At 38.7% G+C, this 17,396-nt stretch overlaps 1 protein-coding gene across 3 annotated transcripts; it reads left to right on the top strand.

The window, feature by feature from the left end:
- Positions 1 to 940: 940 nt before the first annotated feature.
- Positions 941 to 14,960, top strand: LOC116718353 (leucine-rich repeat-containing protein 41-like). 3 transcript variants are annotated; one of them, XM_032560218.1, is made up of 11 exons: positions 963 to 1,153; positions 1,522 to 1,608; positions 7,285 to 7,312; positions 8,128 to 8,186; positions 8,271 to 9,054; positions 10,375 to 10,611; positions 10,841 to 11,005; positions 12,022 to 12,120; positions 12,280 to 12,405; positions 13,583 to 13,655; positions 14,325 to 14,960. In XM_032560218.1, exons 2-11 carry the CDS (start codon positions 1,579 to 1,581, stop codon positions 14,542 to 14,544), a joined length of 1,821 nt encoding a protein of 606 aa, XP_032416109.1. In that variant the 5' UTR covers positions 963 to 1,153; positions 1,522 to 1,578; the 3' UTR covers positions 14,545 to 14,960. The 3 variants fall into 3 exon arrangements, with proteins under 3 accessions (XP_032416107.1, XP_032416109.1, XP_032416108.1); XM_032560217.1 differs by having other exon boundaries at positions 7,285 to 7,369; XM_032560216.1 differs by lacking the exon at positions 7,285 to 7,312 and having other exon boundaries at positions 941 to 1,153.
- The last annotated feature ends 2,436 nt before the right edge of the window (positions 14,961 to 17,396 follow it).

Raw genomic sequence — 17,396 nt, 5'->3', positions numbered from 1 at the left:
ATAACATTCTTTCCAAGTTTGATAATAAATCAATTGAAACGTTAAGAACTCTTTATTTTAAACTCCCCATACAACCAAAAGCTAAAGAAACACACTTTAAAATTTTAAATGCAATTTACCCTGCAAAAGAACTATTAAGAAATCGCTTTAATATCGATGACAATAAGTGCTCATTTTGTGAACGTGATATTGAAACGATAGACCATATCTTCTATGAATGCAACCAAACCAAAACATTCTGGAATTGCTTAGAAAGGTGGATCAGTTTAAAAATCACACTTCCTGAATCTATTTCTAGAGATATAGTAACTTTTGGAGTGTTATTAATAAACAAAACTACAGAACTCTGTTGTAACTTAATATTTTGTTTGGCAAAATTCTTTATTCATAAACAAAGAGTGCTGAGATCATCCCCAGTTTTTAACATCTTCTTATCTGAACTCGTTATATTTGAAATCCTTGAAATGTATTGAATCGTATGAATCCCTGGCTGAAATATTAATGGAATTGCCCACTGATGTATATTAATCCTAATACATGAATCCCCCTTTGCCTTTTTTTTTTTTTTTTAGTTATTGTTTCACTATTACTTATTGTAATACTAATTTTCTATTATCAATATTACTCTGTATTCCATTTTAAATATGCCTCTTCTATATGTGCCTTATACAGAATTCCACTACTGTAATTGCCTTATTTGTTTCTGATTAATTTGTTTAAAAAAAAAAAAAATGTGTTCATGTAACGTCATGGTGATGTACCGTATGTGTCGGTGACACCTAGCAGACATTTCTGTGTTTGTACTGTTATGTATTTTGTATCTCAATAAAGATCCATTAAAAAAAAACCACAAAAAAAACCCACCGCTCCAAGATGGCCGCCGTATTTCCTGCGCCCCAGCAGCCAATACGGGGTCCACTCATTGTTATGTCGTAAGAGCGAGCCACTGATTCACCTTTCTACAGCACCAGCAGACGAAGCCTGGAAGACAGTAATATGATGGAGGTACTGGATGTTTGGCGCTAATCATTATCGATGGCAGGCACAAGAGGAAAGATAAAGCTGAGGAAGTCAGCAGATACCAGTTTACAAAAACATTGTTTTCAGGCCGTCAGGACACATTTTACCGCGTTGGGAACCGAAGCTGTTCTTGGTAAGACAAAGAGCTACTAAACTGAGTTAAACCTCTCAAAAAGTTAGCATCACGTCCAGCAGATTAGGTCATTATTCTGAACTTATGAGCTGTTATTTAGAAAATGGTTTGTAATTTGTGAAACTTTCACTCTATTTGTGAAAAGAAGAGGAATCGTGTCTGATTTTAAGAATAAAACTTCTAAATTGTGTCTATGGCTCACACAGCAAACCGCCATGTTGGAGAAGTTGTATTCGTTGTATGTAGTCATCTGGTTTCAACTGTGTATTCATAATTTATGTTGCAGCCCTCATCCATAGGTACAGACAAGTGTTAGTCTTTTAGAATGGCGTAATGTGTGATCTGATGTGATATCTGTTCAAATCTAGACCTCCCAACACCGCTCCTTAAGGATCTACTGCCTCATCTGACAGCATGTCAACTGGATGAGGTCCAGCCAGCCCTCAATAAGAGAGGTATGGACTCTGTTTCTGCTGTCTGTAGTTCTTGTTCAGTATTCATTATCGATCACAAGAGAAGTCAAAGTAGAGCATAAATCCAGAGCAAATTACCAATATTGATCATAATACATAACATCTGCCACAATCAAATAGAGGGCAGGAAGAAAAATACAAGAAGCACTGAACTAGAAGTACTTTCACTGAAAATAAAAGCAAAGTCAGTGTAACATCTACAAATAAAGCAACTTAGTCAGAATTGGCCCAAGGCATAAGCAAACTAAGTGGCTGCTTAGGGCCCCAGAGGGGACCCCCTAAGTGTAACTGATTTCTTTTAAGTAATAATTTCTATGTGATTATAGTAACAAACATAGAATTTCATTGTAAAGTTAGGATTTTTTTTTACAATAAATAATTTGATCACGTAGAAATCATTGTTTATTCGAGGGAAAAATCAAAAATAAATTGTTCTTGGGGCACCCTGGTGGCCGCAGTAGGTCCTGCTTCACCGGTAATATGAGCTCTCTTCAATGTGCAGTGCGCATCCAAATCTCCAAGATAAGTTAACTAAACACTGTCACAAAATAAGACTTATTATTCAGGGACAAAGAAAATAAAGAGGAAGAAGAGAAAAAAAGCCAAGATCAAGGTATGTTTACAGGTCTCTTGATAATGTAATGTTTACTAAAAAGATTTGTGAAGCTGCTTATGGAAAATTAGCGTCATAGCGACCGTGTACAGTCTGGTTCAAAAGCCAAGTATTGATGCTAGTGTCTTTGTTTTTGTGTGAAGCTGAGTTTTAACTTTAACTGTCTTCATTCTCGTGGTTGGCCCTCGTGGTTTCAAAACGGTGTGTTTGATAACATTGATGACAATAATTAAAACTTCTCAATGTTTGACATTATCTAGAAAAATGTCTTTACATCAGGCTATATGGCATACATATAGCCTGATATAACATATCAATGAGCTACTGTAAGCTGTAGTTGGTGTTATAGAATTGTATTATTAAGGAATGAGAATCTGTTTCAAAAAGTAGAGAAAGATTAATCTTTGTCTTTAAGTTTCTTTATTCGAAGGCAAAAGTGTTCGAAGACCCGTCTCACTGAACACAGTCAGGAGAAGAGCCCTGAACAACACACATCACATCGTTATATAGTCACAGCAAGGCAAAGACCCACCCAAAGTCTGATCTTATCTCTATTGCCAGATGGACCACAGAGACAATCCTAACCCCCACCTCATAAACCGTCCCTCACCTCTTGGAGGGGACGATTTTATGGCAGGAAAGAGAGCCGATAATAATTTCAGGACAAACTTCTCATTTTTCTTTGCACTCATGGGTGCAGGATACAAACTACATTCCGCACATGTCAGTCCTTTAAGACAATTGCCAGATCAAGCATTTTACCCAAGATGTCTTCAGGTCTCTTATACTATCACAGCTGTTGAAGCATCTAAACATTATCTGGAAACTTCTTTAATGGAAAAACACATGTTGCAGAAATTGCAAAACACAGCAGATATAATCAGTAAATAAATGGTAATAAATATCATGAGTTCCATCAAAGGTAAAATAAGGATAAAAATGAAATGTTCTATTACATTGGCAATGTGTTGTTTGCTGCTGATCATGATGTATCTAAAGCAAATATTAATTTTACATGTACTTATAAATTATGAGAATTTTACATCTACTTATAAATTATGAGAAGCTTCTCCAGGAGCACTGCCAAAATTATTTGACGGCACAAAATCAGGCCAGTACCGGTCCCCATTCTTAGACGAGAAAGACTCACCTGGTGTAAATGTAATTTTTAGCTACTGGAATCACACCTAAGAGAAATGAATTCAATCAAAGTATGTCATAAATATGTGTGTATGTATTCCGTCTTAAGTAGGGGTGCATCGATTGCAGTTTTCTTGGTGATCGTCAATTGGGGATCTTTAAAAAGCCTTACCCGACGATTCAGATTTTGGTTGATAGCATTTTTTTTCTTGGATATGTCGTTAAATATTGCAAGAAAGTCACTGAGCTGGCAACAGTGGGGTGACTATTGTTAAAGCAGAAGTGCAGACATAAGCTGGTGGCCGATTTGTCAGTCAAACCTCTGACGGAAGAGCAGAAGAGGACAGTGGGTGATTTACTTTTAAATCTTTGCTGAGGTAAATAAGATTTGGGATAAGATTGGCTTCATGTGTAAGTATCAGCCAATCACCAATCTCTCAAAATTCAGAAAATTGGTGCAGATACATCGGCTGGCCAATAAATGTTTCCTATATGATTCATGCATATAGGATATAATGTAAACAACACTGTGACAGAGATGCAATAAGTTTATAGGAGGTGTGCGAATAATCTAATCTAGGGCTGAAACGATTCCTCGAATGATTCACGTACCTCAATTATTTAAATTCCTTGAGGAAAATGTATCTGCCTCAAAACTTCATTAAATTATGTTTTATCATTTAGCGCACTGTGTTCCGGCCGTTGCTGCAGCAAAATCTGTGACCCATCATTTTTAGTGACCGCAGGGGGCGATAGCGCGATTATTCTGGCCAGAATAATCTGTGATTTGAATAACCAGTGTGATTTTAGCTATTTGAGGGTTAAATATTATTATAAATACACCCAGATTGTAGTGATGAGGTGGTAGAACTCTGAAAAATAGTTGTTTTAAACTCTGACATTATTTACTGACCTGTACAGTAAGGTCACGGATTATTCTGGCCAGAATAATCTGTGACCAGTGTGATCCATTTCTTAATAGCGTACCAATTTATTAAATGGCCACAGTTGGTTTACATATTTTAACGACAGCACATAGGGATTCAATGTGATGGTCAGTGTTCCGCCTCAAATACAAAGTAATACATTATATTTTCTCCGTCAATGCGATGGTAATATCGGAGCCATGAATCTTACAATCAATCAATCAATCAATCAATCAATCAAATTTTATTTGTATAGCACATTTCAGCAGCAAGGCATTTCAAAGTGCTTTACATCATTACAAACACAGAAACACAATGTAACATAGAATCAACAATCAAAACAGGACATTAAGTCAAGTTCCATCAATAAATTTGTAATTGATTACATTTCATATACAATTCTAAACAGATGGGTTTTTAATCGAGATTTAAAAGAAGTCAGTGTTTCAGCTGTTTTACAGTTTTCTGGAAGTTTGTTCCAAATTTGTGGTGCATAGATGCTGAATGTTGCTTCTCCTCGTTTGGTTCTGGTTCTGGGGATGCAGAGCAGAACCAGAACCTGAGAGGTCTGGAAGGTTGATACAACAACAGCAGATCTTTAATGTATTGTGGTGCTAAGCCGTTCAGTGATTTGTAAACTAACAACAGTATTTTAAAGTCTATTCTTTGAGCTACAGGGAGCCAGTGGAGGGACTTTAAAACTGGTGTTATGTGCTCTGTCTTCCTGGTTTTAGTGAGAACGCGAGCAGCAGCGTTCTGGATCAGCTGCAGCTGTTTGATTGATTTGTTGGACAGACCTGTGAAGACGCTGTTGCAATAGTCAATACGACTGAAGATGAACGCATGGATGAGTTTCTCTAGATCTTGCTGAGACATTAGTCCTTTAATCCTGGAAATGTTCTTCAGGTGATAGAAGGCCAACTTTGTAACTGACTTTATGTGGCTCTGGAGGTTCAGGTCAGAGTCCATCACTACTCCCAGGTTTCGGGCCTGATCACTGGTTTTTAGTTGTAATAACTGAATCCCAGCTGTCTCAGTATTTACCCAGTATTCGCACCCTGTTGCCCCCTGTAGTCACAGAAATTGATGGATTTTTCTGTAACACCTGTTCATTACTTGTGTTGGGCGACGCTCTCACGTCTCCCTATTAGTTGTTGCTAAGTACTAACAGCATAACATCCAATTTTCAAGTTCAGTCTAGGGACATTTTATTAATTGATGATAATGTCCGGGTTTTTGTCGTTTTCGGGGGATCAGTAAGTATCCTTAAATTGACTGGCGCGATGCCTGGAGTACGACAGCCTTTCTCCTCCTGGAGCTGCTGTGTGGTCAGAGCAAACAGCAGGGAAGAACGCTGCAGGTGTATTTATACAGGTGAACGCATAGACTGAACACTGCAGGTGTTCTATCAGATTATCATACGCTGTCAGAATAGCATACATACAGTTAGTACGCATGCCTGCGCATTAAGAAGTCCGACCGTCAGCTGTGAGCTGTGAGTTCATACGCGACAAGTTGTGACGAAAATAAGTCATTAAATTGTTTTCAATGATGACTAGATAGATATACATGCATTGTCGTGGTTTCAAACTTATTTAACAGGGTCTAGCTGCAGCTGCAGTCAACTACAACGCACGCCCATGTAAAACTCATTAACCTACTTAACCGCTAAGTCAGGATGTCATACAGCTGTTAATAGCAAAGTGTATGACGATCTACATCATGATTCTATGTTTGTGTATACTTGTCTGATAGATATAGCCATCAGTTTGTGCTAAACGTATGACGATCTGACAGAACACGGGCGGCTGCGCTGTAGTTGATGCCTAACGTAACTGTAGCTTTACGGACGTACCGGAAAATAATTTTCATGTCATCCCGGTCTCAACAAATGGGTGGCGGAGTGCATCGTGGCGGTACATACAGTGAGGAAAGTAAGAATTTGAACACCCTGTGACTTTGCAAGTTCTCCCACTTAGAAATCATGGAGGGGTTTGAAATTTTCAGTCTTAGGTGCTTGTCCAATGTGAGAGACATAATCTAAAAAATAAAATCTGGAAATTGCAATGTATGATTTTTTAAAAATAAATGATTTATTTGTATGTTACTGCTGCAAATAAATATTTGAACACCTGCCAATCAACAAAATTTCTGGCATTCTAAGACCTATCAGTCAACCTCGAAATAGTCCACCTCCACTCCACTTGTTGTTCTAAATTAGAAGCTGTTAGCTGCATAAAGACTCATGTCCACCCCACATCATCAGTAAGACTCCAACTACTAACATGGCTAAGACCAAAGACACCAGAGACAAAATTGTAGACCTCCACAAGGCTGGGCAGGGCTACAGGACAATTGCCAAGCAGCTTGGTGAAAAAATATTAACTGTTGGAGCAATTATTAGAAAATGGAAGAAGCAAAACATGACTGTCAATCTCCCTCGGACTGGAGCTCCATGCAAGATCTCACCTCATGGCGCATCAATGATCCTTAGAAAGTAGAGGATGACTGGGGCCATGTATTGTGAGATTTTGGGGAACAACCACCTTGCCCTCAGTTAGGGCATTGAAGATGGGCAGTGGCTGTGTCTTCCAACATGACAATGACACACAGCAAGGATAACCAAGAAGTGGCTCCATAAGAAGCATGTCAAGGTTCTGGAGTGGCCTCGCCAGTGTCCAGACCTAAACCCGATAGAAAATTTTTCGAGGAGCTCAAACTCCGTGTTTCTCAGCGACAGCCCAGAAACCTGGCTGATCTAGAGAAGATCTGTGTGGAGGAATGGGCCGGCATCCCTGCTGCAGTGAAAACCTGGTGAAAAACTACAGGAAACGATTGACCTCTGTAATTGCAAACAAAGGCTACAGTACTAAATATTATCATTGATTTTCACAGGTGTTCAAATACTTATTTTCAGCAGTAACGCAAATAAATTATTTAAAAAATCATACATTGTGATTTCTGGGTTTTATTTTTTAGATTGTCTCTCACAGTGGACATGCAGCTGGTAGGTGTCGCATTCTGTGGCTAACATGGATACAAAAGCTAGAAATGTCTGGGCAAGGTGAGAGTTCATCTATTAAACTGACTAAAGATGAATACATAAACTAAAAGCTGGAGTATACACATTTTTATAAGCATATTTGTGAGCCTGCCTCTTTATTATTAAATTGAATATAATTTCAGATTTTTGTATAAATTTTCCTCTGGTTGACTTAGAAAGTGAGCTATTATTGTTACAGGTTAGTTTTCTAAACTACAGAAAAGTAACTGTTAAGGATGCTCAAATATGAAAAATTGGACTGATATTTAAATCTGATAGTAACACTTCTGTTATGTTAGATTTACCAATATTTTATTTTATAATTTTTTTTTATCTGATTACTTGAATAATTGATAGAATACTCAGTTGCTAAAATATTTGTTTACAACAGCCCTGATCTAATAATCTGACTGCTGATTGCAGCCAGTCCACATTATTAGCAGAAACAGAGGGCCCCAAAACCAAATTTTGCTTAGGGCCCCATGGAGGCTTGGGCCGGCCCTGAACTTACTTAATAACTTCACACACCAATTACTAAGCAGTACATTGCCATGGTTGTCTTTAGTCATAGACTGAAACATAAAACAAAATATTTCTGCTCTCATAGACCTAACCTCGAAAAAATAGTTTGAAAAGCAAAAGTAACATTATCAGTTGGGATTTTCAGACATTATTGCTTAGCTTCCCCTTATCACAGGATGTCTAATTACTATTATGTTATAAATATTCTAATATGGTTCATTCTCACATTTAAACTGATGATATGTTTCCTAATTCAGGGTTATCCACGTATTCTGGATGGGTAGAAATCCTCCGGGACCTGGTTGGTCTGAGCCGTGTAAGTGTGCCACCCTCTTGCAAATTTCAACGTTGTAAATATGGATCTCACCAGATGTACTTCCTGTCTTTTGTTACTTTTCAGGCATTGGACTTCAGGACAGAAGCAGAAGCTAAGCATGAAGTCATGTTGAGGCTTTTCACAAGTGTTTTCTACGGACTGAGCAACAACTATGTGTTAAAAAACAGCACAAATTTAAAATCCAATTCATTCTTGAGTTCTGCAGCCAAAAGTATTCATCATTTTATACTCATTCCATGTATGCATCAGGCTCTGCAAGCTTTAACGACCAATCAGCAACCTCTTCTAGTGCTGTTAGAAAAGCATATAAGAACTATTCAGGTCAGTCACTTACTGTTAACAGTGAGGAAAACACAAGCTGTGCTGTATGTCCTGCATCGCCTGCTAGACCATGGGATCACTACAAACCTCGTTGTTAGTATAGATTCTGCCCTGGACCTTGCATGGCTCCTGCATGGACGTGGGTCACAGTACGTCAACATGGAGCTGAAAAAACTGTTCTCCTTCCCTCATGTTTTACAAACCTCACCAGCCAGCTCCAGTCCAGATGTTGAATCCACAGCTTCAGGCAATCAGAGTGATGATGTCATTCCCTGCAAACGAGCCAAGTTACATTCTGAGTCTGTGGAGAAGGAGGAAGGCCCATTTGGTGTACCGAACTTTACTTTGGACCCTCAGATTCTCTGTCATACTTTTAGTCCTTGTGATGGTCCCTCAGCAGGAGCATGCACATTTGGACAGATTACCCATTTGGAGATCAGAACCTGTGGTCCTGATTCTCTCAAGGTCCTGAGTTTTTCCTTGCCCACGTTTTTTTGCCTTCAGTCATTAAGTCTTCACAGCAAATGTAAGTTTACCTGAAATCTGCCAATATACGTAGCTGGGGCTGTTACAAAACTTTCTGCTCTTTGTGCTAAATTCACAGAAACAATGTAAAGGCAAAATATTTCTTCCTGTTCTGTTTGAGGTGTACAAATACATCATATTTTACTCTCTCATTATTTCCTAGAGAAAAACAACTGAAAGAGAGAAGCTGTGTGTGACAAACTGGTTCCATTGTTGCTGTTTCCACAGTTCAGTTGGGCAGTTTGCTTTCATAAGTCAAAAACATCTATGACAGTTACCTCAACTGAGTTGTTTTGCCAATCTTTCCACATAGGAAATTCAACTAAATGTCAGATGTGCTCAGAAAAAATCCGAGAGCTGTGTCAAACTTTAAAGGCCTCAGTTTGCTTGTTAAGTTCTTAGTAGGACAACTGGAAACATACTGAACGAGTGTGGATTGGCTCAGTTGGTGTTCAAGAGGAAGTGTCTTCTCTTAAGGAAAACTGCAGGAAACTTGCACCTACATTGTCAGGTGTTTGGTGGGGCTGTTGCCTTGTAGCAGGAAGATCCTGGGTTTGAATCCCGGCCTCGGGGTGTTTCTGCATGCAGTTTGTTGGTAGCAGTGATAGGTTTTCTCTGGGTTCCCAGCTTCTTCCCACAGTCCAAATACACAACTTTAAGTAAATTGTGCGTTGTGTCTGTGTTGACCTGTGAAGGACCGGCGACCTGTCCAGGGTGTATCGGGCTTCTGGCCCTGGGACCACCACAGAAGAGTAACCTCCATACCTCACCCTCATTGGTTGTAACATCACTGTTGAGGGCTGATGAGTTAGTTTGGCCGCTTCAGGGTTTTTACAACCTGTTAAATCATGGGATGTACTTCATGGATCTCTTTTTCAGCCTTGCTTCATTGTTAACTAATAATGACTGTATGGAAGGTGTTGTGTGTCCCAGCATTTAATGTGATATTTACTGTCCTTAAATCAGTTTGGTTCTATTCCAGAAACTCAAACAAGGATTTAATGGCAAAGAAATGATTCCCTCCCCGTCCCTTTAGTGGCAGATGATGATTTCACTCTTCTGATATGAACCACTTGACCATAAAACCAAATAACCACCTTGATGGAAACAATTCTTCCTTATGTCAGTGACCTATTTAAACCAAACCGGTATTTTCTAGTTTACATTGATGATACGTTTATTGAATAAAAACTCAAAAATCTTTAGATGTTTCAAGCTGAAGCAAATTATATTTAACCTGTGACCTTTGATGGAAATGAGAATCTTTATTCTGCCTCTCCACCAGAGAATAAACAGTAGGTGAAATGTTTGTGTTGTGCAGCCATCTTCAGGGAGTTGGATGTGTTGGAGTTTGCTGGAGCGCTGCAGCAGCTTTCTGACAGCGGCTGCAGCAGCCTCATCCAGCTCAGCATTGGCCTCCTGCCTCATGTTGGACTCATGAAGACCCTGCTGAATGCAAGCCCCAGGCTGACGTCCCTATGTGTCGAGTTTCAGACGGCAATATGGGGACTGCAATTTAATCTGGACCATGCTGGAACTGCTGAGCCCAACACATCAGGTGCAGTAAGCACAATTCAAAATGTGTGGCTCCTGCTAAATGTTGAGCAGGGAGGCTCTTTTAATTCTTTAAATTTCATGCATATGTGGAGCAGTGGTTCTTGTTTTATCCTAATTGACACCTAAAAATACTTAATAGATCTTTTTGCTAAAAAGTAGAACCTTTTCCAGTTTAATGATTTATTTAGGGATGAGCTTAATCTTGGTTCTTCCCAACTTATTTTCTGCAGAACTTCTTCTGGAGAAGTTAACCGTGAAAGTAATTCAGCTCCAAACAGATCTACACTTCTTGACGTCAGTGCTTAGACGGAGCCCACATCTCGCCTCACTTTATATAGCAGGGATGAGACTACCCACTGGCTGCAGTCAAAGCCAGCTCCTCAGCACTCTCTCAGGTAAGGACACTTTACTTACTGGAGATGCTGTTGATTGGGATTGGAAATGGAAAGAAGCCGGTTGCATATCACTGATTAGGACATTTGTCATGGTTTGTGAAGCTTTATTTTTATTGAAAAATCATGAAGACCCACACCCTGCCCATTCTCAACAGAAACAGGTAGGGTAGTGAACATGCATACAATGATCCGTATAAATATGATGCAAATAAAATGTAACATAAGATTATGTAACATTAACATTATAGGATCGATAATCTAAAGATTGTTTGAACTGCCACAGTAGTTGAGGAGGAGAACCTTATTATGTGAAGTGTTTTCTGCTGACTTTAATTTGGAATAGAGCATCAGATCTGATACAGACCTGATGGTTTCAGTGGCAAATGTGCCAAGACGTGGAGTTCTTTCTGAAAGATCTTCCACATCTTCACTCAGGGATAGTCCTCATGGTATAATCTCATTGGTTTCACAAGTTATCATTATTTAACTCCTTTTTAAAGCTAGTTTGGGTTGATTAGCTGGTTGACTTGCTCCCAGTATCATCTTGCCAGGTCAACAATATTTAATACCATCCAGAAAATAACAAAAAAAAGTAGTTGTCTTTATTATCAGTGTGAAATTGTATCTTGTTTTTCCATTGATTGTTTATAAATCCTTTTATGTATGTTTACTGCTTCCTCCTGCTTTTTGTACAGTTAAGACCAAAATTAGAATTAGGTTTAAAGTAATCTTTTAATCATACCCACGTTTCTCTAGAGAAATGTCAACGTTTGGAGTGACCCAGCCAGAGTCCTGACTGATGGATTTGTGCAGGGAACTAAAAATTAGGGTGATGGTAAGGAGGCCATGCAGTGTCAAAGACATAGAGCTCATCCTCAAAGATATATTATCAAAGTACCAGAGAATGTGTAAAAAGGTGCAATCAAGCAATACAGCAATCAAACAATTGTAAGGGTTTGATTGCTGTAATGCCAATAAAGCAGTTTGTTCTCATATCATTTGTGTTCGCCTTTCAGAATCCAATCACAGTTTAAAAGCTCTGACGTTTGAGGATATAAAATTATGTGACTGTCTGCCTGACATCCTGAAACTGCTGAGAGGCTGCATGTTGGAAGGTAAGCCAAGGAGAAAACAGAGTAATGGCTTCCATCATTCAGTGTCTGCTGAGGAGTTTCTGGCTGTGTCCTGCTTGACATGCAGCATAAACTAGGAGCAATCAATCAAATGTGAATCTCATCCCAGAGAAACCCTACTCCTGCTTGTCCTTCACTTAGAGCTAAGCTTCAACGACTGTCGTCTTCTGGAGAGGTGTATCAACCCAGAAAAAAGTCTTGTAGAGCTGGTGGCTGCGTTGAAGATGCCTTCACTTCACTCTCTGAGTCTAGCACAGAATCGGCTCGGTAAGCAATCTTCATGATTTTTTTGTAAGTAGGATGTAGTTCAGACTTGTAGCTATGACATTTTTAGAAATTATTTGCGCCGTTGCCAATATGTTCTAACCAAAAAGATAAAGAAGGAAACAAAAGAAAGATTTTGAAAATATTGACATGAAATACAGGGTCTCCTCCAGAAAACTTGCTAAGCCCAGTGGTCGGGGCGTTGAGGCGGTCCACTGTGTCTTTGTATTAAAAGATGTAAAATAGACAGGAAATGTAAAAATATTACTTGGTAATTATATGTTACAGGAAAATATCTCCAGTGAAACGCTATCTAAACCCACAACTAATCTTAAAAACAGCAAATCAAAAAATACAATTAAAATGAATATTAAATATTTGCACTTCTGTTTAATCCAAATTAAGTCAGTGACTCCATCAGGCCCCCCAGGGCTCCAGGGGCCCATAAATGCTAATATTTTAACACAAACCACAGATACATAAATGTAACATTTGTTTATTGAGATGATCAATGCTGCTAAATTTGATTTAATGGTTTCAGCATACATAACTTAAAAGATTTTAAATGGTTTAACATTTAAATGTAAGATTAAAAGGAGCTGGCAAGTTTACTTTGTAAAAGTTCAAAGAACCGTATTCATAGTTAGATTGTTTCGTTACCATAGCTACAATCTGACGGTATGAGTTTAATCTTTGAGTCTGAGCTCTGTTTGTTCATACAAATGAGTAAACTGCGATTTTAATTTATTGCTTTTTAGGTTGGCCAATTAAACTACTCCCCATCTCCCATATTTCACTAAATTTAACACATAAGCTGTGCTGATGCTTTTAGCAGCAAAAGGGTCCCCTATGCATAAACTATAAACCTATCTTCTATAAACATATCTTTTAGGAATAAATCTGCTCTGCCAGTGAAACGCTCAGAGCAATAGAGACGCTTGCAATCTGACTGTAAAAAAACAAAAAAGCGTTGGTTTTTTTTGGTTTTTTTAAAATTATTATTTTCCTAAAAACATAAACAAGGTTTAGCCTGGTGGTTTGACTAGTAATGCATGGTGGGCTGCCAGGCCTATAATACACTGGGGGAAACCCTGAAATAGTAGCAGCATTTATTAATTCAGCTAATTGTTGCTGTTGAACTTGCTACTAAATGATCCATTTTTCCTTCTTGTGCCAACAGCTAAGAATGTGTGTGTGCTGGCAGAACTGTTCTCAGACCAGTCACAGAGCTCACTGAAGCAACTAGACCTCAGGTGAGAACAGTCTGACCTCAAACAGAACTGCTTATTTTCTTCTTTTAAAGTCGGTGGATTTTACTCTCTTTTTGTCACCTCTATCTTAAACGTTTTACATTATGTTTCACTTATGTGTTGGTAGCATGTTTCTAGCATAATGAGAAGAGAGCTCTGCTGTTCCTGTGGCAGGAAGTAAGCAACATTTGATTAGCTACTAAAAGCTGTCATCAAAAACTATCATAAAGGATACTATGTTGAGGTCTAAATGACAGAGCAGAGAACATCTACTCCAGACACATTTAACTTAAGCAAGATTACTCAACTTGTTTTTCAAAATTCATGTACATTTTAAATTTAAATCACTCCAACTTTGAAAAGATTTCTAAAATATTAAACTAGCTAAAACCCAAACCAAGGTGCATTCATGGTTCCATGTACCCTTAAATCTCGATACACCCACTGCTATGCTCTAAAAAGTATTGTTCATGAATATTATATTTAAGATTTAAAATGTTACAGCAATAAATTCTAAATTTGTTTAGTTTTTTTTTTTTACTTCAAAAGCCACCAGACATTATCTGGTTGACAGACTGGTTACATTGAACCAGACATTGATTGACCTTCGACTGGTTCTGTATTTCTGCCTTTTAACTGTATTACAGAATGGTGTCTCTTTTTCTTAAACAGGTCCAATTTCATTCAGCCTGCTGATCTGCTGGAGTTTGCTAAGAGACTGATGATTCATCCCCCTCCACACAGACTAACCCTTGACCTGAGGAAGAACCCAGGAGACAGAGACCCTGAGACATGGAACATGGCACTGAAGAGGCTTCAATCCTCCAGCTTTTTACTGGTTGAGGGATGGAAATCCACAGACACAATGGTGGACCACATCAGCAATATGTAAAAGAAAATCTGGAGGATGAAATGTTGTTGAATGTTATTAATTATGTCTAGCATCAGTAGCAATGTAAAACTGATGATGCTAATGCTAATGATGCTAACCCATTTCCTTTATCCAAAGCTTTGGATGGCTCTGACCTGAAATTATACACAGAAAATGGGAACACCTTACGGAAATTCTTTGAAATTAGTTTGATTTGTCTTTGACAGCGGAGAGACGAGTGGACCCTGTCCCTCATTTACCATGGGAGATGGGAACCAGTTCCCCTGTGAACCCAAAGTAGCCATAAACAGCAGATAATTTTCTATCATTTCATTTGTTTTTTTGCATCCAAGTGCTGAAGGAGGAAAAAAGATGATTCCATATCAGTTTGTCATTTGAATGTTTATTAAACATTACACCTCCAGAGATGTCTCTGATATGGTGTGGTCTTGTGTGTGACTGCGGACATTAACATACAATTGGGAGACTGACAATAAGGTGGTATGGCCATGTTAGACAATAAGCATTGACACAACTACCAATTCATCGTAAGTACAAACCAAGTAGGAAAAAAAGGATCCAAAATATGGATTAATAAGACTGCTGTTTTTTTTAGTTTTTTTTACGTTTGTTTAAAGCTATCGCTTCAATTATGATTTTACCTTGTTTTCTTTGTCACATTGTAATAAATTTCAGCTTAGGACAAGGGTGACCCTTGAACATGCTAATCGGTTGTTTAGTCTACAACCAGACCATCTGCCGCATTAAAAAAACACAAACACCAAACATTCACACTGCCACATCACAACAGCTCAGCCATCTCTGAAGCTCCCACAGGCAAAATGTCTTCATAGACAGAACACAGGCTTACCAAACCAACAAAAATATCCCAGAATTGTTTAGCAATATAACAAATTACATTGGAGCCTGATGGGCCAAACATAAATCAAGCTGACTATCTTGTTTGAAGAAGTCAGTCAGCATTACAGTCACACCTCTGGTCATGTGGGTGTCATTGACATTACGGACAGCATCTGAAATGTCCACAGCACAAACCCAAAGGAAGGTTTTATCCAAAACTGTTTAGTGTGGATATCTACAGTACATACTACTGGACGGCTGACATGGCATGGATTTAGATTGGGTCTTTAGTCCTCAATCAATGTGAGGAGCATTTAGCAGAGATAGTGCCCCTGTGTCTACCCATTGTTACAGCCTACACACTATAGAGTCACATATAAAGTCTGTATCTGAATGAGTATAAGGGGTGAATATGGCTGCAACCATCTGGCCTTTCATTTCATGTAGCCGTTAAAATTCTCTCCTTCAATAAGAAAGTTAGTGCAGTAATTTATGCAATGAGAATCGTTGAACGGCATGTAGCCAGTTTTAAATTTGTTTACATCAAGTTTAGTGTTAACTTGATATAAGGAAGATTATACATAGCAAATTACAGACAACTGGATTTTTATAATTGAGAAACTACTTAGGGTAGTACAATGCACACTGTTTTTGTCTTCAGGGACTCACTTTAAGTAAATGTTTGAAGGGATAAATAGCTTGACTGTTTCATCATATGCCTGATCATCAGCTTAATGATGACTTAATGATCAGTCGACTGTGTGTTTGCTCATAGTCGGCCAACAACGGCAATGTGTATGCACCCTGCATGTTGAGAATTACACAGACCTACACACACACACACACGCACACCCAATACCCAACATACACACTTACAGTAAGTCTACAATACAGCATGTCAAAGGCATTAGAAAAATCTGAAATAAATATAAATAAATTATTTATAAAAGAATCAGTTAAAAACAAACTCTGTTAAACATAGAAAATATTTCAAACAAATACACCATTGTTTACTCCAAGACTGAATGGATGTATAAGTTGTCTTCTAAGCAAAGACAAATGAACACATGCACACACTGATTAATCACTAGTGAGCTGAAAGGCCTGTCTGGGCTGAGTGGCTCTGTTGTCTCAGTTCCTGCTAAAGCAGCTGTGAAGTCCCAAAGTAGCCAATAGCATTGAAGGAGGGGTTTACTGGCAGTGATATCATTGATCCTCCCTGGATCTGTAGTTCACAGCTTCTGGGGAGCTGATCGATGGGCAAAGTCCATTTTGGCAGAGTCAATAGATGTGAAGATTTCATTCTGATAACCCAACTCTGTAGAACACAAGACTGTGAGAGCAACTTGCATCCTACAACTATGTGTTATGGAGTCAAAGTGAAAGCCATTAGCACTTGATCAGCACCACACAGATGAAGTGAAAGACTTCAGTGGTCAGTTTGGGGGAAAACCACAGACACAGTCCATTCAAACGTTGTCCGTCTATTATAAAACGTGCAGAAAAACCCAGGGCACCACACATGCTGCTTTTGCTCCAGCAGGTCTCACCGATGATGATAGCTCTGCTAAATTTGAGGACATAATTTACTGGTCTGCTTAGTAACAACAACGATTAACTGAATCAGGAGGACAAAACTAGAAGCTGCTCAGCTATAGGCAGATCAGAGCTCTTTGCTTGGTCCTGCTGGTCAGACCACATGGCCAATTAATCAGTCACAACCAGCGGCTTGGTCTGGGGAGAGGAGCAATTCAAATATTATTTTTTTAAAAACTCTGGAAATTAAACTCATGGCAAATCCGATGCTGTGCAAATGTTACAGATCAAAGACATTATTATACACTCACCAGCCACTTTATTAGGTACACCTTGCTAGTACCGGGTTTGACCTCCTTTTCCCTCCAGAACTGCCTTAATCCGTCATGGCATAGATTCAACAAGGTGCTGGAAACATTCCTCAGAGAGTCTGGTCCATGTTGACATGATAGCATCACACAGTTGCTGCAGATTTG

This window comes from Xiphophorus hellerii, chromosome 4 (assembly GCF_003331165.1).
Source record: "Xiphophorus hellerii strain 12219 chromosome 4, Xiphophorus_hellerii-4.1, whole genome shotgun sequence".
Classification (NCBI taxonomy): Eukaryota; Metazoa; Chordata; class Actinopteri; order Cyprinodontiformes; family Poeciliidae; genus Xiphophorus; species Xiphophorus hellerii.
Note: the sequence above shows the minus strand (reverse complement) of the source record. Positions and strands in the feature narration are given on the sequence as shown.

What these genes read in the sequence shown, in the direction of transcription:
- LOC116718353 (XM_032560216.1), top strand. Translation starts at nt 1,036, where the DNA reads ATGGCAGGCACAAGAGGAAAGATAAAGCTGAGGAAGTCAGCAGATACC. An exon ending in GCCAGCCCTCAATAAGAGAG is followed by an intron (nt 1,609 to 8,127) that starts GTATGGACTCTG and finishes TTCCTAATTCAG; the next exon opens with GGTTATCCACGTATTCTGGA. An exon ending in ACCTGGTTGGTCTGAGCCGT is followed by an intron (nt 8,187 to 8,270) that starts GTAAGTGTGCCA and finishes GTTACTTTTCAG; the next exon opens with GCATTGGACTTCAGGACAGA.